General features: G+C 49.2%; 1 protein-coding gene across 3 annotated transcripts in view; it reads right to left on the bottom strand.

The window, feature by feature from the left end:
- The window catches only part of LRP1B (LDL receptor related protein 1B), a 4,835,697-nt gene that overhangs the window by 391,126 nt on the left and 4,422,087 nt on the right, over window positions 1-22,484 (bottom strand). For all 3 annotated transcript variants that reach the window (XM_069616528.1, XM_069616527.1, XM_069616526.1), the window contains exon 82: window positions 18,277-18,402. In XM_069616528.1, the coding sequence (XP_069472629.1) occupies window positions 18,277-18,402 (126 nt within the window). The remainder of the gene's footprint in view (window positions 1-18,276; window positions 18,403-22,484) is intronic.

Raw genomic sequence — 22,484 nt, 5'->3', positions numbered from 1 at the left:
CAGGGCCCAACAGGGGAAGATGGCACAGAGTCATCCAGGTTGGTGGGGGGTTTGGTGGAGGAGGGGGCCGCGCAAGCACCAGAGACGGGGTCTGGAGGTGGGGATCCCACTGGTGCTAGTGGTGCAGTCCAGGAGCAGGGACAGGAGGCAGCACAGGCGGCCGCGGAGGTGCCTGTGTGCAATCCTGTCCCCGATCCTGTCCCTGCATCATCTTGCACCAGCAGGGATGCCTACGTCCAGACCCGTTTTCAGGCAGGGGATGAGCTGACGTCAACTGGCCTTCCTCTGCCTGCGGACGTGGCTATCCAGGTCCGGGTTGAGCCTGTCCTGGCTGGTGTGGCGTTGCGTCAACGGGCCATGCGAGGTGACCTGCAGTCTTTTCATGGAGAGACTGCACGTCATCTCGAATGGCTCGTTGACCACGTCAGCCTGCTGGGACAGGTCACCCAGACCGGATTCCTCCGTCTGATGGGGCTTGTTCCGACCCCCTCCTCAACTGGACCCCCTACGCGCCAGTCGTCCTCTGTGCCATCTTCCCACCCATCAGTCACCTGGGTGCCCTGTGGAGCTGCCTCTGACAGTGCGGCCAGGCTGGTGGAGGAGGCATCCCTGCCACAGTCGGGAGTCGGACGTCCAGCAGGGGTGGCCACATCAACAACTGCACCCCAGCCGGCGGAGGATGTGCAGGCAGCAGGAGGCAGTGCACGGGCAGAGGCAGAGCAGCAGCAGCAGCAAGATGGTGGGAGCCATGAAGGCTCGGGGCCTTCGACATCGGAGGGGCAGGCATCGGCCGGAGGGCAGGAGGACCCAGGACAGAGAGTGTCTTCCGTGTGGCAGCGGTTGGGCCACGCCATAGGTGCGGAGCGGCGGCGGGCGGAAGAGGCGCGGCTCACAATGGTCAGGGCGGAGAACTCCATGCGGAGGGCCCTGAGGCGGGCCGAGTGCCTCGAGGCAATCCGCAGGGGGTTGGAGGAGGACACGGCGTCGTCCCTGCGGACCCTCGGGGCCATGGAACTGGACCGCCTCCGGGACATCGAACAGGAGTTCGATGATGCCCTGGCCCGGAACACCACAGAGTGAGCCGCTGGACTTGCCCGCCGCCTTTGTATATAGTTCTTTAGTTTTAGGTTTCCTTTCGTTCTTATTATTATTTGGAGTCGACGGACACTGCTCCACTTTTTGTATATAGTTGATATTTAGGTAGGTTTTTTAGGAGGTTTCCTTAGTTCAGTTGTGATGATGGACCCTTGTTATTTTTGTACATAGTTCTTTGTTGCATGGAGAGTTTTTACATTTCACTTTGGACATAATTTTTTGGATTTGATTTTCTAGTTTTGTGTTTTTATGCGGACATGCAGCTTATTTTTTCACATTTACATTGTAGTTAGTTTTCTTTCTTTGGCATTTGTATTTTTTTCAATACATTTTTTTTTCCATTGTTCACTGTGTGGTTTCATCTCATTGGTTTCATGCATGTCATGTTGTGTGTTTTCCCATTCAATTTGAAAATATGTGTGTGACGGACATGGGTTCATTTGCTTCATGTACATTGGGGGTGTAACATGTGATTTCCATTTCCATGTGGGTGAATGGGTTACTTGGTAGGTCTTTTTGGCTGTGGAGGATGACCATTACGCACATGATTGGGGATTGTGAGGACCTGGTGGGGGCTGCACATGGTGGCAGGGGGGTGGGGGTGCAGGGGGACATGAGTGGGGGCCTGGTGGAGGGTGCCCCTGCACTGCTGGGGGGTGGGGGTGGTGGGAGACATGAGTGGGGGCCTGGTGGAGGGTGCCCCTGGTGGCGGGGGGTGGGGGTGATAGGGGACATGAGTGGGGGCCTGGTGGAGGCTGCCCCTGCACTGCTGGGGGGTGGGGGTGGTGGGAGACATGAGTGGGGGCCTGGTGGAGGGTGCCCCTGCACTGCTGGGGGGTGGGGGTGGTGGGAGACATGAGTGGGGGCCTGGTGGAGGGTGACCCTGGTGGCGGGGGGGTGGGGGTGATAGGGGACATGAGTGGGGGCCTGGTGGAGGCTGCCCCTGCACTGCTGGGGGGTGGGGGTGGTGGGAGACATGAGTGGGGGCCTGGTGGAGGGTGCCCCTGGGGGGTGGGGGTGGTGGGAGACATGAGTGGGGGCCTGGTGGAGGGTGCCCCTGCACTGCTGGGGGGTGGGGGTGGTGGGAGACATGAGTGGGGGCCTGGTGGAGGGTGCCCCTGGTGGCTGGGGGGTGGGGGTGGTGGGAGACATGAGTGGGGGCCTGGTGGAGGGTGCCCCTGCACTGCTGGGGGCTGGGGGTGGTGGGAGACATGAGTGGGGGCCTGGTGGAGGGTGCCCCTGGTGGCGGGGGGTGGGGGTGATAGGGGACATGAGTGGGGGCCTGGTGGAGGCTGCCCCTGCACTGCTGGGGGGTGGGGGTGGTGGGAGACATGAGTGGGGGCCTGGTGGAGGCTGCCCCTGCACTGCTGGGGGGTGGGGGTGGTGGGAGACATGAGTGGGGGCCTGTTGGAGGGTGCCCCTGGTGGCGGGGGGTGGGGGTGATAGGGGACATGAGTGGGGGCCTGGTGGAGGCTGCCCCTGCACTGCTGGGGGGTGGGGGTGGTGGGAGACATGAGTGGGGGCCTGGTGGAGGCTGCCCCTGCACTGCTGGGGGGTGGGGGTGGTGGGAGACATGAGTGGGGGCCTGGTGGAGGGTGCCCCTGGTGGCTGGGGGGTGGGGGTGGTGGGAGACATGAGTGGGGGCCTGGTGGAGGGTGCCCCTGCACTGCTGGGGGGTGGGGGTGGTGGGAGACATGAGTGGGGGCCTGGTGGAGGGTGCCCCTGGTGGCGGGGGGTGGGGGTGATAGGGGACATGAGTGGGGGCCTGGTGGAGGCTGCCCCTGCACTGCTGGGGGGTGGGGGTGGTGGGAGACATGAGTGGGGGCCTGGTGGAGGCTGCCCCTGCACTGCTGGGGGGTGGGGGTGGTGGGAGACATGAGTGGGGGCCTGGTGGAGGGTGCCCCTGGTGGCGGGGGGGTGGGGGTGATAGGGGACATGAGTGGGGGCCTGGTGGAGGCTGCCCCTGCACTGCTGGGGGGTGGGGGTGGTGGGAGACATGAGTTGGACATGGGTGTGGGCCTACTGGCAGGTGCCCCACAGTGCTGGGGGGTGGGGGTGGTGGGGGACATGAGTTGGACATGGGTGGGGGCCTGCTGGCAGGTGCCCCACAGTGCTGCGGGGTGGGGGTGGTGGGAGACATGAGTGGGGCCCTGGTGGAGGGTGACCCTGCACTGCTGGGGGGTGGGGGTGGTGGGAGACATGAGTGGGGCCCTGGTGGAGGGTGACCCTGGTGGCTGGGGGGTGGGGGTGGTGGGAGACATGAGTGGGGGCCTGGTGGAGGCTGCCCCTGCACTGCTGGGGGGTGGGGGTGGTGGGAGACATGAGTGGGGGCCTGGTGGAGGGTGACCCTGGTGGCGGGGGGGTGGGGGTGATAGGGGACATGAGTGGGGGCCTGGTGGAGGCTGCCCCTGCACTGCTGGGGGGTGGGGGTGGTGGGAGACATGAGTGGGGGCCTGGTGGAGGGTGCCCCTGGTGGCTGGGGGGTGGGGGTGGTGGGAGACATGAGTGGGGGCCTGGTGGAGGGTGCCCCTGCACTGCTGGGGGGTGGGGGTGGTGGGAGACATGAGTGGGGGCCTGGTGGAGGGTGCCCCTGGTGGCTGGGGGGTGGGGGTGGTGGGAGACATGAGTGGGGGCCTGGTGGAGGGTGCCCCTGCACTGCTGGGGGGTGGGGGTGGTGGGAGACATGAGTGGGGGCCTGGTGGAGGGTGCCCCTGGTGGCTGGGGGGTGGGGGTGGTGGGAGACATGAGTGGGGGCCTGGTGGAGGGTGCCCCTGGTGGCGGGGGGGTGGGGGTGATAGGGGACATGAGTGGGGGCCTGGTGGAGGCTGCCCCTGCACTGCTGGGGGGTGGGGGTGGTGGGAGACATGAGTTGGACATGGGTGTGGGCCTACTGGCAGGTGCCCCACAGTGCTGGGGGGTGGGGGTGGTGGGGGACATGAGTTGGACATGGGTGGGGGCCTGCTGGCAGGTGCCCCACAGTGCTGCGGGGTGGGGGTGGTGGGAGACATGAGTGGGGCCCTGGTGGAGGGTGACCCTGCACTGCTGGGGGGTGGGGGTGGTGGGAGACATGAGTGGGGCCCTGGTGGAGGGTGACCCTGGTGGCTGGGGGGTGGGGGTGGTGGGAGACATGAGTGGGGGCCTGGTGGAGGGTGCCCCTGCACTGCTGGGGGGTGGGGGTGGTGGGAGACATGAGTGGGGGCCTGGTGGAGGCTGCCCCTGCACTGCTGGGGGGTGGGGGTGGTGGGAGACATGAGTGGGGGCCTGGTGGAGGGTGCCCCTGGTGGCTGGGGGGTGGGGGTGGTGGGAGACATGAGTGGGGGCCTGGTGGAGGGTGCCCCTGCACTGCTGGGGGGTGGGGGTGGTGGGAGACATGAGTGGGGGCCTGGTGGAGGGTGCCCCTGCACTGCTGGGGGGTGGGGGTGGTGGGAGACATGAGTGGGGGCCTGGTGGAGGCTGCCCCTGCACTGCTGGGGGGTGGGGGTGGTGGGAGACATGAGTGGGGGCCTGGTGGAGGGTGCCCCTGGTGGCGGGGGGGTGGGGGTGATAGGGGACATGAGTGGGGGCCTGGTGGAGGCTGCCCCTGCACTGCTGGGGGGTGGGGGTGGTGGGAGACATGAGTGGGGGCCTGGTGGAGGCTGCCCCTGCACTGCTGGGGGGTGGGGGTGGTGGGAGACATGAGTGGGGGTCTGGTGGAGGCTGCCCCTGCACTGCTGGGGGGTGGGGGTGGTGGGAGACATGAGTGGGGGCCTGGTGGAGGGTGACCCTGGTGGCTGGGGGGTGGGGGTGGTGGGAGACATGAGTGGGGGCCTGGTGGAGGGTGCCCCTGCACTGCTGGGGGGTGGGGGTGCAGGGGGACATGAGCAGGTGTGCAGGGTAGTCCCCTGTTTTGTGGGCTGCCTGCAGGGGCTGTGGAGGGTGTACAGGGAACACCTGTGAGGACCCACCCAGCCTAATTGCGTGTGATAATTCCCGCACACCCCTGTAATACACGTACCAAGCCAAATCGCGTGTGATAATTCCCACGCACCCCTGTAATACACGTACCTGGCCAAATCGCATGTGAAACTTCCCGCGTACCCCTGTAATACACGTACCCTGGCCAATCGCGTGTTGAACTTCCCGGGTACCCCTGTAATACACGTACCCTGGCCAATCGCGTGTTAAACTTCCCGCGTACCCCTGTAATACACGTACCCTGGCTAATCGCGTGTATAACTTCACGCGTACCCCTGTAATACACGTACCCTGGCCAATCGCGTGTTAAACTTCCCGCGTACCCCTGTAATACATGTACCCTGGCCAATCGCGTGTTAAACTTCCCGCGTACCCCTGTAATACACGTACCCTGGCTAATCGCGTGTTAAACTTCCCGCGTACCCCTGTAATACACTTACACTGGCTAATCGCGTGTTTAACTTCCCGCGTACCCCTGTGATACACGTACCCTGGCCAATCGCGTGTTAAACTTCCCGCGTACCCCTGTAATACACGTACCCTGGCCAATCGCGTGTTAAACTTCCCGCGTACCCCTGTAATACACGTACCCTGGCCAATCGCGTGTTAGACTTCCCGCGTACCCCTGTAATACACGTACCCTGCCTAATCGCGTGTATGACTTCACGTGTACCCCTGTAATACACTTACCCTGGCTAATCGCGTGTTAAACTTCCCGCGTACCCCTGTAATACACGTACCCTGGCCAATCGCGTGTTAAACTTCCCGCGTACCCCTGTAATACACATACCCTGGCCAATCGCGTGTTAAACTTCCCGCGTACCCCTGTAATACACGTACCCTGGCTAATCGCGTGTATGACTTCACGTGTACCCCTGTAATACACTTACCCTGGCTAATCGCGTGTATGACTTCACGTGTACCCCTGATATGCACGTTACCCGCTTTGCGTTCCTTGTTTGGCTGCCCTGTAAACTGGTCCAGGGTTAGCGCAGCCCTTTGCGATGATTTAGCGATTTTGCTGGCTTTTCCTTGCGCGAGGGCGTTCTTGGGGGCGTTACTGGCGCTGCTGCAGGGTCGCTGCGATACTCTGCGCCACGGCTGGTTTGGGAGCATGAAATCCATGAATACGCTGTGCGCGGAAATCGGTTTTAGCGCACGTGCCTGGCGCAGTCAATCGCACGCGGACACTCTGCGCCAGCCGCTTGCGACACTTTTCTGCGAAATTCTATGAATTACCCTGTTAGTTTTTTCTTGCAAAATGAGCACTCCTTGTTGACCTCTTCTGGAGTGATTTATTATCGATCAGTTTTTGGCTCTGCCATACAGAACTTGGTGACCCTGACGTAATTCCAGATCCTCCATGTGGCTGAGTCCTTCCCCACCCTGCATACCGGGTTGTGGGCCTGCATGCACTGACCAGTCTGTGTGCACACTTAGAAGAGGTCTGCAGGCGCAGTGTTGTGAGAAGGTGAGTGTACCGTAGCGGAAGAAACAGGTGGTAGGTGTAAGTTGTAGTTTGGATGTGTATCAGTGTGATGAAAGGTCATGTGGTGATTTTTATTTTTTGAGAAGCAGGAAGGTGGATCTCCCTCGTTGTGGGGAAAGATGACATCATCGTAGTGTAATGGTGATAAAGTGGAAAGACAGCTCTGTAATTCAGGAGACCGTCCTGTAAATGGGGCATGAGGAGGGTTTAATCCCCTTGACTCAAGAGTAGGACACAGAGGAAAGGTCTACATCATTGTGTAAATAACGGTGTTTTTTATTGTTTTATTAATTGCTGTATATAGTAGCACAGTGGCGTTGGATGATGGTTATTTAGTTGTGTTGATAGGGATTGAAGGGAAGCAGGTTTTGGATTTTGGATTGTAGGAATAGGGAGGGGTTTTGCTTGCGTATCAGGGGTTTTGAACAAAGAAGCTGATGGAACAGTGGTTGGTACATTAAAAGTGCATTATTATGAGTGGTTGTCAGGGGATGAAAGGAACACATTTTTTCTTGGGCTGAGGTGGGCAGGAATGTCAAGGCAATTTTTTAACATATGTATACTTATTTGAGATCGAAATATGAAGGAAAAAAATGTAAACATAGGCTGGACATCCTCGAACTATGGAAGATGATCAAGGATTTAGAGTATGTACTTGATGTCAGCAATGATAGAAAAGACACCCATCATCACCCCAACTTCCCGACCCCCTTTTGGGTGCTTTTGTTTACAGTTGGCTACAGGGTTCACATCCCCCAGTATGCACCCCGACTAAGCCCAGGCAGGGAACACCAGCAGGCCTTAATGATACAACTCAGGACCCATTCATTATGGAAGTGGAGAATAGGGCTCAGGGAGAATTAGAAATGGCACTGAAGAAAACAGAGGAGGAATTAGTGTGTGTGACACAGGGACAAAGGGACAGACAGAGTGCTGCCGTAGGCACGGACCAATGGACAGCAGGAGAAATTCTTTTGAGAATTGATATCAGGACCATGAAAGATATTCAGGTGCCCCTGGATGAAGAGCACCCCAATTTAAGAGGAAACATAGAAGATATGCTGCGAGGGTTCGGACACTCCGATAGTGTAGAGTATGTTTCGGTAGATACCAAAAAGTTACGTGGTGGTCACAGAAGAGGGATGGGTGACACATGAAGAGGAGGGAAGATGAGGAGGAAGGACAGTTGGCAGGAACATTATGGGGACCGAGGCCTAGAACGCATCAGGGTTGAATGGCCATGGCAAAAGGGATGTGGGTAGCAAGCATGTTACAGGCTAAGAAGATGGGAGCAAAGTTCCTGTTGTTGCACGAGGGACTAAGGAGGGCAAATTGCATGCCCTGGCCTTATATGGATTAGAACAACTTAATGAAGGCACTACCCACACTTACAACAGGAGTGGGTTTGTGGATTTATGCACTAGAAAAGCAGACAGCAGGGATCACATTAACTGTACGGGACATGAAGAGATTGTTTGCCACACCGTTGGGGGAACAGGCGGATGAGATGTAGAAGAAGGCAGGGTATTCTATATTCTATCACATGTTACATAAGGAGCTGCAGAGATATTTGGATAAGGTAGTTGTCATTTAGGTGAAGGGATGGGCCGAAATGCATCATTGTAGAATGAGACAAGAAAAATCAAGGGATATAGCGGAACAAGGCCAAACAGCAGAGTCACAACTGGTACAGAAGAAGATAACTAAAATAAATGTGGCGGAAGCTATGATGAACAACCCAGAAGAGCTACCCGAATGGAGGCAGACACAGGAATGGGTTGAGGGGTATACAGATGACAGAAGGAACATGGGGGACTTCAAGAGGGGAAGAAGAGGGTTCCAGAGAGGAAGGGTTGTAAATTTGAAGGGATGAGGCCTAGGTTTTGTGGACAGTGTTGGTCATGTGGGAAGATGGAGCATTTTGAATGAGAATGCATAAGTAGACTACCCTACTCGTATGATCTCAACACCTACCCTAGTGGGCCAGTGTTTGCATTTACTTATCACCCACCATCAAAGATGCGGCACCCAGTTGTCCCATATTCCCCAGGTCTCATGCAAGCACCCAACCTATTACAACCCAGCAATACGAGTATACCAACACCTATGCAGCCAATTCAGTGCCCAGCACCAAATGTCACACAATCGTATGTGCAACAACCACCTCTGCAGACCCCCATGCACATGCTTGCACAGACCCCTATAACGTCATGGGATAAAAATCCCCTACCACAAGGTACAGTAATGTGTTACACAGGAACACATGTTTTAGGGGCCACCCTTTTCTTCTTCCTGAAACAGAGAGCTCTGATGTACCCAGTTCTGTCAGTCACTACCGACCTGGAAGAGGAACCACAGGTAGGAGTGAGGATAGGAATTAAACATTCACATTTAAAGATGACAGACAAGTCTTTTATTGGGGAATGAACGATGCCCATGTTAGGTAAGATAATGGACATGCAGGGATTCTCTGGGGCAACTATGTTGGCTCTTTTCACTGAAGATTTACCCATCACTGTAGGAACACAAGATGTTTCAGCTTTCTTATTGTACTCCAAATACTCTCCAGTAAACCTTTTAGTAGGTAACCCCTGAGTAAATTAAACATGTCTATTGCATTTACCGGGGAAGGTGCAATGTTCTCAATACCAGGCATATACCATGCTAGGACTGCCACAATAATAAGAGTGCTTTATCGTGACAGTGCCACAAGAGGAGTGCCTTTGAACCAGATGTGTTTCTTTGTGGGGTGACAGTGCTGTTAGGATGCGTGCCACGAATAAAGACATTGACCTTAAGACTGCCTATGGAATTTCTATGCATTCCAGCTGTCCCTCAGGATTGTGCACACTGGCACAATGATCACATGGGATTTGGAAGCAGTAATAACAAAAAAGGACAACGTAATTGTGATGGGAATAGATGAGGATGGGGACAGATGGTGCACAGTTTTGTGCATTCGACCAACGCAACAACTCAAAGATGTTTCTGATGAACAGTTGTTCAAGGACACAAGAGAAATCATTCATGAAATATACATACAATGCCAAATTATGATACAACATAGAGAGTTGCCCCAAACTATGCTTATTGCTAATACATCTCCATCACTTTTCCATATTGAGAAGGTGTAAATGACCCTGTGGACGAGACACCCCCATCATGTTGTATTATTGAAGAACATAGGGGCTGTTTGCATCAAACTTAAGCACGGCACAGTATTACCCCATGTCAAAAGAAGCAGATGAAGGGATTTATGAAACCATTGTTGAGTTATGGCAACAGGGCATCATACAGCCATTAGAGTCCCAAACAACATAGCTATATACCCTTTGAGAAAAGGAAAGGGTTCGTCCTGGAGGATGGTGCAAGACTTGCACCGGTTGAACAATATTGTAGAGGCGGAATTCCCAATGGTACCCAAACCCACAGCAAATCTTTGTGAAATACCCACTGAGGCAACACAATTTACTGAGCTCGATTTCAAGAATGCATTCTTCTCCATTCAACTTCCTGGTTGGGCCTAGCCATAGAAGTGTTAGTTCCCATCGTTGTTTTTTTACTCATTGTGTTCTGTTCCTGTCAGCTTGTTTTACGATGCTGCTTAAAGACATTACCCAAAGGATCAATGATGATGTCCCTAACCCTCACAAAATGGAGTAGCAAAAAAGAGCACAAGATGATAAAGATAGGAGAGCCAGTTGGTACACTGAGGACCCTTTCTTAAACCCCAACAGACTTTGAGAATTAGGTAAAAAACTGGGTAGATCTTGCAGGAAATGTGGCCTTTTTCCGTCTTTTTTTTACCCCAGCCCCGGCTGGGTGAGAAGCATGAAGTCTAGCTGTACCTTTATTTTAAATCTTGGGGCATTTGTTGCACTGTGTTCCAGCTCAGTAGTCCGTGAGTTCTTCTGCCCTGATTCCAGCACCTCTGTGGACTCTCAATGGTTCACTTGCACATCAGGTGACCGTAATCACATGCATCTTGGTTGAGGTCCATTTGACCACAGTGCTCGGCTGGGTGACTAGCCTGAATACCTGCTGTACTGTTATTTTGCATTCTGGGGCCTTTGTTGCACCGTGTTGCTGGTCAGCAGCCAGTGAGTTTACCTGCAGTGATCCTGCCCTCTGTGGTCTCCCATGGGTTCCCCAGCACATCAGGTGACCGGAATCACCAGCTTTCAGTAGTTCCAGCTGGACAGCCCTTCCCTGGGCAACCAGAAAAGGGCCACAGCTATGGGCAGCTACCTACTAAGCAGCTTCCCTCCATGTTTACCCGTGTTTGCATGACACAGACACATTACAGTGACTTATACGGTAATTGGGGTGAGTGCAGGGAGTACAGCCATGACTGCCCTCCCATTGAAACCCCGCCACTCTTATTACTGAATTATCTTATACTTACTTGTATGTTGCCTAATTGTGTAACAGGTATTTCATTGCCAACGTTGAATCTGAGGGGTTTTTCATTACTTTGTTGAATCTAAGTGTGTTTTAAATCCACTAAACAGATTCAGGGGTTTGGTTGTACCAACTTAAAACATTCCCATGCGCTTGGCTGCTGTTTCAATTCAGAAATTTGTCGCAGTTGTGTGGAGCACAAAAAAGGGGCCAGACCCCAACCCCTTGTAGCCCAAATCAGGGCTAATATCAAAGCTATATTACGAGTCAAAAGTTCCAATACGATCAGTGAACATATCACAGGATAAATCCCCCTTGGACTTGCACAAAATCTCCTACTCGTAATATAGCTTTGATATTAGCCCTGATTTGAAAAACGTGTTATCCTAAAAAGGCATGGTAATACATGACAAACCAGTTCATTGGTATCAAGTGTGGCGCAGTTCTTCAAGTGTGTAGCAATACTCATTACTCTGTTTTAAATCCAAGTGCATTTTCCCAATGCTGTGTATTTAGATGCAGGTGCATCTTCCCACTGCTGTGTGTTTATATATAGGATCATTGTCTCACTGGTGTAATCTAGGTACATGTTCCCACTGATGTGCGTTTTAAATCTAGGTTCATTTGCCCACTGCTGTGTGTTTTAAATCTAGAGGCATTCTCCCACTGCTGTGTGTTCTGAATCTGGGTATGGTTTTCCCACTGCTTTGTGATCTGAATCCAGATACATATTTCTCACTACTGTGAGTTTTAAATCTAGGTAAATCTTCCCACTGTTGTCTTTTAAATCTAGGTGTGTGTTATTTGTATTTAAGCTATTACACAATTAAGAAAGCATCATAGAGCCTTAAATGCTGAAAAAGGAGTAACACAATAATAACGTTGGTCATTATATTTAGAGGTTAGAGCCAGGTCATTTGTTTGTAGCTAGTACAAGTGGCCATATAGTGTCTTGGTTGTATTAGGGATTTAGAGCAACTTTTGGCCGCTTCTAAAAGGTAGTTGAAGTTTCCATATGTGAGATGGAGTTAAATGTAGTGCTTTAGTAACGTAAGGGTGGTGTGCAACTGTTAGTTAGCGTTACACAAGTTACTGACAATGTTCTAATCCCTTAGGCTTAGCCAGAAATGCACACAGGTTTTGTAGAAATGGCTAAGCAGCTACGTTTAGTCTAGAAGGGATAAGGGTTGTAGTGATGCAGACAATACTTAGAGTATACAATTGGTTCAAGGAAACACTGACACATTAACAGTTATATAAACATACTTATTTATTTTATATACACTAAGACTTTAGAAAATAAGTCATGTAGGTGCTAGCCACACAATAAAATTGATATCCAGTCATTGCATCAAACACAAAGCATTGAATGCCAAAAGCATTGAAAAAAAGCATTGAGAAAAAATAAAAAAACATTGAATGCATTTTTTTCAAAGGTATAGGTTTTACTTTAATTGTAATGGGTTTTGAAGGGGTTTGGGGGAACCCCCCCATTAAAAAAAATGAAAACAAAAAATGCATTTGATGCTTTTTTGTTGTTGCTTTTTTTTAGATGCTAAGGCATTCAATGCTTTGACATTCGATGCAATCACTATAAACCATAAACTCACAGTAGAATAAAAGGTAGCCCACTTTAAATCGCAAATGTAAGGCAATACAAAACTTTGTGAAAACTACTGAAATGAATAAGTACACTTTAGATTAACTCTTGCAACTTTAGTTAACTCTTTGTTAACCACTCTTCAAAAGTCCAACCCTATACTAAATGAGCCAAAGCGATTCAAGGGGGTTACTGGGGATCCAGTGGGCAAGGGCTGAGGAGGAAAGAGGTAGGTAAGCACCATTCTGCTGGTTGACAAATCAGACACTAGGGTAATAGACACATCTAAACAATGGCAATCCATGTTGGAACTGAGTCAGGAGAAGGGAGTCATTCTCCTGGTGTCCCAATTCGAATGCTAATTGTTTAGTGTTGGAAGGTTAAACCTTTTGTTAATCTGGAGGAGGGAGTTATCCTCCTAAATAGTATTTAGTGATGTTCTGTTAGTAATGATAGGGCTAGTTTAGGAGTTTAGACAGAGGACAGATGTATTAGTTCAACTTACATTCTGACCAGACTGGCCACGGATTACTGTTTATTAGGTAGGGAATCCCTCTAGAGTTCGGTATAGTTAGGTTTTCTTTTCCAATAAATAGAACTCACTTTGAATCATGTCACGTCTGTGTCCAACTCCTTCTTCTGGTGCCTTGTCACAATATGGGCTATGATGCTAGGTTCCTCCAAGTAAGGATGGGGTATTGGTTGGGTGTCGGTTGCACTTATTTACAGGAAGTGCATGCATATGAATGAGGATGTGTAAAGGTATTGCCAGGACATACTTGAATGCTAATTGTCTCAGCACATAGCATAAGCAAAAGTTCAGAATTAAGGGCTAATGAATCTTGCTGAAGTGTGATGGAATAGCAAGATTTTAGCGTTCTGCCATGAGGATTTAACAGAAGCAGTCAATACGCCCCATGGGATATGTAGGGCTGAGTCTGTGACGATATGTATTGTATTTCCCAAGGCAAGTGTTACTCTGGGGCAGTGGTGTAGGGGGTATTGGAAAGGTAGGACAGTAAGTGACAATGGGCCTCATTACATGGATGGTGGTAAGGATTTACCGGTACCGGTAAAATAACGGTACCGGTAAATCCTTACCGCCTTACTACGAGGTCCCTTTGCGGGTTGGGGGATTTAGCGCCTGCTTTTTGCAGGCGTTAAAAACCAACCCGCAAAGGGACCCAGGGAGCTAATTACGGTAACGCAATTTGCGGTACCGTAATTAGCGCCTTCCCCATTCCCATAGAGCCCTATGGGGCACAAATGGGAATGGGGAAGGGCAATGGTGGAAGGGGGAATTACTGCCCCGCCAACCTTGGAATGGGGCGGTAATTCCCCTTTCCGCCAAGGCGGTGCCGGTATTTTACCGGCATGAACCATGGCGCTAATAGCGCCATGGTTCTCCGCCATCCGTGTAATGAGGCCCAATGTGTGTAGCCACTTTCTGAAAAATGGTGGCTACTGGGGTTCTGCCTATACCAATATTAAGGTGAATTTAATATGGATAACTGTGGCGCAAAGATGTTGTAAGGGGTGGCTTGTGTGTGATGACAGGGCCCCAAGGACAGCATGTGCTGGGGGGGGCAGAAGGAGGTGGGAGGTAGTATAGATGATGATGGTCTGGAGTAAGAGAAGGGACAGAGGGCAGTATTTGGAGCAACATACACAAGTCTTTGGCAGAGTGATTTGGGGTGCAATGCCCAGGTCTCAGCCAAGGTTCAGTCTGTATTCTATAATATTCGCCTTTTGTGCCAAGCTTTACCCTATGTGCCCCGAGCAGATCGGGCGGTGGTGGTGGGGGCGTTGGTCAATTCAAACCTTGACTACTGCAATGGACTTCTGGCAGGAGCATCGAGTAATCAAATCCACTGCCTTCAAAAAGCACAAAATGCTGGGGTGAGATTGGTCTTTGATGTAGCCAAGAACACTCAAACATCTGGTCTCCGCCAATCATTACACTGTCTGACGGTGGAAGATTGGATCAAATTTAAGACTGGTTTCCTGGTCTATAGATGTTTACATTGGATGGCACCAGTATATCTGATAAAGAAATTGAAACAATACCAACCAACCTGCACTCTTAGGTCGGAGGATCAACTCCTCCTTGTAATTCCTAGGATGAAGTATATATCAAGAGGAGCCCGGTGCTTCTCAGTGACCGGACCCAGAGTGTGGAATAGTCTCCCACTCAATCTGAGACAAGCTAACTCACTTATGAGTTTTAGAGCAGGTCTCAAAACCTATCTTTTTAAGTAAATATAAGATTTTGGATCACTGCTCAGTGTATGTTTGTTCTAATACGACCCAGGTGGGCTTGCCCACTCCCTTTTCATTGAATTTGTTCCATCTGCTCCAGGATACGATTTAGTTCGCTGTGTGCGCATTTGTAAAGGTTTCAAAATTCAAATTCAAATTAAAAAAATTCTTATTCTTTCTGTATAGCCTTTTAGGTGATGTTGCTGAGGCATGTATCATTTACAGATCATGAGTAATAAGGAAGTAAAAAATGTAATCTGAAGTCAATGGTAGGAAGAGGTTGGAAGAAAAGGTGTCTCTTACATGACAATATGAACCTGCATGTAGGCACGCACAGGTGGTCAAGGTGTGTATTGTTAGCAAAGGGGTATGTGCTTTCCTCTATCTACAAGGGTTATTCATGTTGTGGTGTCCAATGGATGGCAGAGATATGAAAAGGATGTGAGTTTTTCTTTGGAATGGCTACATTTATGATATAGGTTGGGTAGAGAGTGCTGGGTCAGATGTGAGGAGTGGGCTGAGGTTTAGGCCATGCTCTATGTTGCAGAGTTTATTTAGGCTTTTCTCGCTCAGGTGGGTGTTTTTCAGAAAGGAGCATTGTTTTTTGAGTTGTGTGCTTTTTTTGGGGACATTCCTTGACACTTTTAAGGAGTCAATAGGTGAACATTGTTTATGATCAGTGTGATTGGTTTTTATGGGTTACAGCGCCGGCTGAGCTTGTGATCAGGGCAGCATTGTGTAGAATTCACGTAGGCAGGGTTGTGCTGGCATGTTTTGACTGTCAAGAGTATTGGTCAAATGTACATCCATTGCGATGAGCCCTTGTGAGGTATGAATGGTAAGACATATCTTGAAAGACTTGCTGATTTTGAGAATTGGACTGGGAAGAACAATCCAATACAGGATCAGTTTTGTGAGGGTGGGCACATATAGATAGAAATACTGTTTGCATACTCTCTTTGCAGACTTCTATGCAGCTGGGGCAGCAACAGGGGCACACAGATAGATCAATGGATAATGGAGGAGAAGGGTAAGAGTGTATAGTGGTAGTATGAGGACAAAGGCCTATGTGAGAAAGATAAGGTTTTTCGGGACATGGCTGTTGGTGTGTGCAGAGGAGAAGGGCTCGCCGTTTTTCTTATTCACAGATGCATTTGAGCAGGGGTATGATGACAGCATGGACTTGAAGAAATGGGATGGTGAGTATGCCCAGCAAAGAAGTTGGAGAGATTCAGAAAGAAGCCAAGTGTATTTACAGGCAGGCATGGGCGAGATGATGTTTGTGATTTAATGGAGACGTAGTAGATTGAATTAACTACAGTTAAAGCTGATAAAGATAGAGGAGGCACATGGAGAGTCAGTGGTAATGACTGCACACGCAGGAGGGGTAAACAACTTGGAGTGGATCAAGGATGGTAAGGTGGGCATGCAGTGTATGAATGGTGATGGGGTTGCATTGTTAATTTTTTGTAATAGAACACACACTTTTGCCACTCCAAGACAGGCATTCTCAGAGTGTTGTGCATGCGCATGGTGAAGTTGCCTGATTTCATTATTGAAGGCTACCGATGAAGTGGATTTAGTATCTGTGTTCCACACAGGATGTGTCATTTAAATACATTAATTTTTAACAACATTGTTTTGGGTGTCCTGTCCCGCTTCTTTTGCCCTTCTATGGGAACAGGTGCTGCCTGTGGATGAGGGCACAACCTTCCCCACCCCTCCTGCACCTCACCTGGTTTACCATGACGTGTGGCTATGTTATGCAGGAAAAAACATGCCATTATTATTTTACATACAACCAGTGCTGCATATAGCAGTACACCGCCCGGGAGCACAACCGTGACTTGAACACTCTGAATGTGTGCTCCACATTCTCCTACTGGCTATGTGAGATGCATTGTAACGGACCGCATCTGGGGGGGGCAGGATTCCACATGGGTGTCACCATGAATAGTGATAGCGGGCAGGCACTGTCCCATTCAAAAGAGTACATGTTCAATTCGTTGATTACAATAATTTGGTAGGTGTGTGTGTGGTATGTGACTGATTGTTTGTGTCTGTGCATGATGGTTGATGCACACCAATGAGCCAGATATTGCCAAAGGTTCCTGATGCGAGATCCTGGTGGATGCGAGAATGACGGAAGATGTAACTGTCATTGCCACATCCTGGGAAATTGGCATTCACATGCATTATGTGTCCCTGAGCATCGAAGCTGACCTGCACATTGATGGAATGCCAATTCTTCCAATTTAAATAAATGTGCTCTGGCTCTCAGAGGATTTCAGCGCAACATGGGTGCAGTCAATGGCTTCAAAGACCAAGGGAAAGTGGGCAACTGTATAGAATTCCAGGCCCACACTTTGACTTGCTTGCAAAGTTTGGAGCTGGTCTATGTGGGTAAGCATGCATGTTAAGATACAGCTCAAGACCTGGTGGAGGCACCGTGATTGGGTGATGTACGATATCCCCCAACCATGTTTGTGGTGCAATGGAATGAGCCAGCGGCCAGGAAGTGAAGGGCAGATAGCAGTTTGAGATGTGGTGCTACTGCCTGTGAGCACATGGATGGTGACGCCAGGTCATTCGCCCACACCCTGACCAGGTCAATGATGACATGTGGTGGAAAATGGTATGTGCCATACATATCCTGATCTGGCATCCCAAATATTGTTGTATGTGTATGAAATATTCTCACCATCCTCTCCCTTGTTATTTGTAGCAGTTCAAGTGTGTCCATTGCGTGATGTGCCCGTGTTGCGATTTTTCATTAACATTGTATCTTTGAAGGTGACCCGTTCGCAGACCGAAAACACTTTCAATAAGGAACATGTGCTAATGGTGATAAGCACCCGTTCTAAGGGCTGGAACTGGGGGTAAGAGCCCCGGGCCCTCATTAAAAGCCTTTGCTTCGCTCGGGCCTTTACCTTGGTGCAAATGGTCATTATCACCCGTCCCAGCCTTTGGAACGGGTAAATGATGCCATATTTCAAAATGTTAAATGAAACTTTCATTGCAGATGAAAAACATTTGCGTTTGGATGTTTTGAGAAACAATAGAAATATGGAACTATTGAATCAGATGTTGGAAAAATTAATGGGAGAAACTGAGAATGTTGTATTCATGCAAGAATCTATGATATCTATTTGCTCCTACAACCATATTGCAGCCCTCTTTACGATGCCTCTATTGCTGCATTAATTTGGAACGTAACCAAATAACACGTGTCGAGCTATTTAAAGCTGAGGGTGTCCTTCAGTAACACATACCAGTTGTAATTGGCCCTTCGGCACCATACTTGGGCACCCTGAGAACACCTAAAGAAGCCCGGGGGTTCAGGCAAATAGAATATTAGATTTCCAGACATTCATGATGCAGCATTGCTCTTTTCACTGTTCTGTAATGTGGTGAACTGATGGCAGAACACGATAATGCAACAGTTGTTATCAGTGGTTAAAAAATCGGAAACACAAACCTGTGAGACTGGAGTCACTACAACTCTCATTTATTAAGGTTTTCCCTTCTGGGCACGCACACTTTGCACCAGATGGATTCAACAAGCAGATGAACTCACACTTCATATCACGACAGGGATTCGGCACTGTGTAAGAAAAAAAGAAAAACAAACAGTCCATGAAATGTAACTTGATGGAAACATGCTATATGTTCATTATGAGAAGTGGGTAACAAGCGATTGTTTTTGGGAAATGAACATTTTAATATTATACTGTAAAAAGAAATGTTGGCCCCCAGACATCTGTTGCACGCAATCAGATTTCTCATAAGGCCGTTTATATACTGATAAAAACCTAGGTTTGAGCCATCTGGCGGACACTCCCTATAAATATCGACCCCCCTCCCCCGCCCTGCCCCTAGTGGTATTTTATGTCCCCTGTAATCCAAAATCATCCCAAGGGACTGTAATAAAAACAGCAAGAGGTGTTTTTTTTTTTTTTTTGGTTGTGCTTTCTGTTTTGAAAGCTCACTCTTTATTTGCCTTGACGGACCTCATATTTTTCTTTTAAAATATACAATGTGTCGTGTATTGTTTATAATGAATGTATGGATGTATTATTTTTCCTTTATTTTAATATGATGTATCATTTTTATTATAGTTGCTTCTAGTCATGTGTGTGAAAGTTAGCCATCACACACTAATAAAAGAAAAACACAAGTATGACAGAAAACGGGCTCTCCATGTGATATATGTTCAGATGCACACATTGCTGTTAGGTGGATTGGGGGTTAATTATACATTAAATGCATTCATCACCAGATGAGGATGTTCCTGTTCATAGCTCCTGGGAGCCAAAGCCCTTGATCCTTCCCTTTAATGAAATTGCAGCGTCAATTCCTCCAAAAATCTCTGCATTCGCTTGGGGATGATACCTTTTGAGAACACAGAGGATGCAACACGTTTGTCCATTTCAACCCTTCTTTTCCTCCTTGATGATCAGTGGCAGGTGGAGACAGGCAGTATGATGTTCCTGGTGGACCCCCAAAGAATGTCTGTCTCCATCTCTCCATCAGTTAGTGAGACATTGGGCCTCATTACAAGTCTGTTGGTCCGGAATTAAGGGTGCTGGTAACGACATGTAACGAAGGATTGACAAGGTCCCAATCTGATGAAAGTAGAATTGTGGGCTTATTGCAGAGATGGCTCAAATGGATCCAACAAAGTGGTTTGGTTGAACAAGTGGTACAGTTTGTGGTTTGAAGAAGCTTCATAGAGGCAGCTGGTCTTTGGGTCAGCTTAGCCTAAAGGCACTCAAAGTGGCTTGTGTTAAGAGATTGCCCAAGCCAGAGCCATTGTTTTATTACAGTGGCTTAAGATGGTTGAGGATGCACAAAGTTTCTCAAAACAGTTTGAAATTGCACAGAGAGCCACAGGACCAATGTATTGTTCCTTGGTGTGCTGTGGGACCCTTCACAGGTCTAGGAGGAAAGGTGAGTCTGTCTTGAGACTTTCCTAGTCAGGGCATGTGTGTAGCGCGCATATATTGGTACGGTCAATCGGGTACATCTATAATATTTTTAATTGCACTTTTTCAATTGCAGGAACACAAATTGGCTCTATCATCCCATCTTGGACAGTGTAAGGGATGAAGGGTTGTTTTGCCCCTCCCCTGTACATTTGGTGCAAAGAAAACCTAATACTCATGCCATAGTGGGGAGACGTCCTCCTTGCCTTTTCCTGGCAACAGCGGAAGCGGGTCTACTGGAAGACACATTAGTATTCCATTTTGTGTACCTCCAGAATCCATTTTTGGACTAGGCCGCATCCCGAGCCCTGAGAAGCATTCTTTCCCCTTTGCAGTGCCATGCACCGTGAACACTGACAGCCCCACCTCCCTCTCCCGTGTCTGAGCCGCCCAGGCTTCTTTCTCATGGATGCGCTGGCATGAATTGTTGCAAACAGAAACTGTATTCTTTTATCCTTCTCTGAGCTCATTGCGCTGTGTGTGACCAGGGTGAATCTTGCCTTTCGGCCCATATGTCGCCACAAACCTGCTCTTGCTCCTCTCACCCCCACCATTGGGAGTTATTGGCTGCACAACCTCTTGCCCCACCATTCTCCCTTTGATGTAGCAGAAACATGACCCTTCCCCACTGACCACCCTAGAGTGCCCCCGATATAACTGGGCTCATGTCATCATGTATCCCGCCTAAGGCCAACACCTATCAATCCACTCACTCAAGCATTGGGGAACCATGGCCAATACATCTTAGATCAAGCCCTCTGATGCACCTGGGGCACAGGACCCTCATGCCCTTCATGACTAAAAAGGCCTGAGGCAGGAATATATAAATATGTGTCTACGATTTATAGGTGCCCTCACAATCCAGTACATGGTTTATAATCTGTATTATTCACTGCATGTCAGGAGATAGTATGTAGCTTAGCTTAGACAGAATGACCTCTTCCTGTGGAACCGACCTGACCATCACACTACCCAGATGAGCCCAGCTGACCATGTGCTGCTCGAAGTAACAGTCCTGCGCCAGCCAATCATGTGGAGCCGGCCCATATACTGCCATACTGTAACTATGTGGTCCACCAATCCCAATGCAACTTGTTGTACCTATAGTGAATAGTCACTAGTGATGATTCTAAAGCATATAATATACTGTATTCTGTATTGTTGGTCAGAGCGCTCTCGAGTCCTCTGCATGCATTTATCTTTATAAAACTTTACTTTCATTACAACCTTTTCCTGGTCTCATTCCCTACTGGGGTGTGTGCTTTGCTAGTACCTACAATTGTATTTAGGGGAATTACCACCTTCAGCAGCAAAGTCCCCAGCAGTAATGGTACCATAAATAATCCTGACATCTGTAGTTGGACTTCCGACGGTAAGAATGCCTTTAAAAAAAAAAAAACAATCTGTTTTGCTGTGGGTGATGGTGGGGCAATTTTAAAGGTATAGTTAGGGGTAATAATCCAGCCCAAGAGCTGGTTTTAACCCCGGCTCATATCATGTTCATGTTGAAGTGTCAGGTAGGCCCATGTATCCTTGGCTAACTGTTTTCATTGCACCAGCATCTCTCCAAGCTTTGGTGTGTCAACGTACCCACCTGTGTCCCAGCAACAAAAATATAATGATTGAAGTGCTATCGGGGGTTAAGCCAAATAGTATAGTTAAGGAGGGAACACCTAGTTGTTCTTTTGTGGATATGGTTAGTTCATTCCCCAAAAAGGTATCCCACAAATATTTTGGGTCCCTAAACATTTAAGCGGTGAATCCAAATCACTTGGACCAATGATCTAACCTATGTTGAAAATTTCCCATCCTTTCCCATCTTACATCAGAATTTTTCAAACAATGAATTGAGATTTGGGAAATAAATGGGTCTTCTTTACTAATTTCTTGACAATCGACAGTTCAATACATCAGATGGATACTCCAGCTTTCTGCTGCCAATCAGGGTTGTCAAGTTTTCATTTTACCGTCTCTCCAGGTAAAAGGGTGTTTCCATTTATAAACCACTCAGACTTTTCTGATGAAATTGGCATCACTGCGCCATTATCTCTGGCTCATTTCTCTTCAAGTTATTCTTGCAGTGACTATTGTAAGTGTGTGAATTACTTTGGAATGTGTTTCTCCCAGACTGTTGCTCGGTTTTCCACTCCAAATCCCTCAGGCTCATGAAATGCTGACGTCACAACGTTCACTTTGAACATCTCCTTTGCTCTGAACTCCTGCTGTGAGATTTTGCCGGTCTTCATAGTATGCTTCATGTGCTCAGTGTCTCTGCACTGCTCGATAAGGGATGGTGTAAATCCACCACACACAATGCAACACTTCCTTGATTCTCTTGGTTTTTGCGCCTCACACGGTCCCGAGTTTTGGATGTTGTAACTGCAGCTCCCACAGTGCAACTTTCCGTTGTTTGTCTTAGCTTTGGTAGTTCAACTGTTCTATGGTTTGGAGTGTTAGAAAAAATAAAACAACCACAATGCAGTTCTGCCTTTATTCTCTTGTTTTTGTCAGCATGATGGGGGATATACCTTTGAAGCATTTGAGCTACAACTACTTTGAGGCAATTTTCTGTTGGCTCTCTTGGCTTTTTCCGTCCCATTAGGCTCTGATTTTAAATTGTGTGCCAAATCCTGCTGCCCTAATCTTGGGACAGCTAATGGGGTTAACAAGGGTGCTGGGAACGTTCTAAATGAAGTGGATC

The sequence above is a fragment of the Ambystoma mexicanum genome, chromosome 9, assembly GCF_040938575.1.
Source record: "Ambystoma mexicanum isolate Mex_15411 chromosome 9, UKY_AmexF1_1, whole genome shotgun sequence".
Lineage (NCBI taxonomy): Eukaryota > Metazoa > Chordata > Amphibia > Caudata > Ambystomatidae > Ambystoma > Ambystoma mexicanum.
This window is presented reverse-complemented; position numbering and strand designations above follow the sequence as displayed.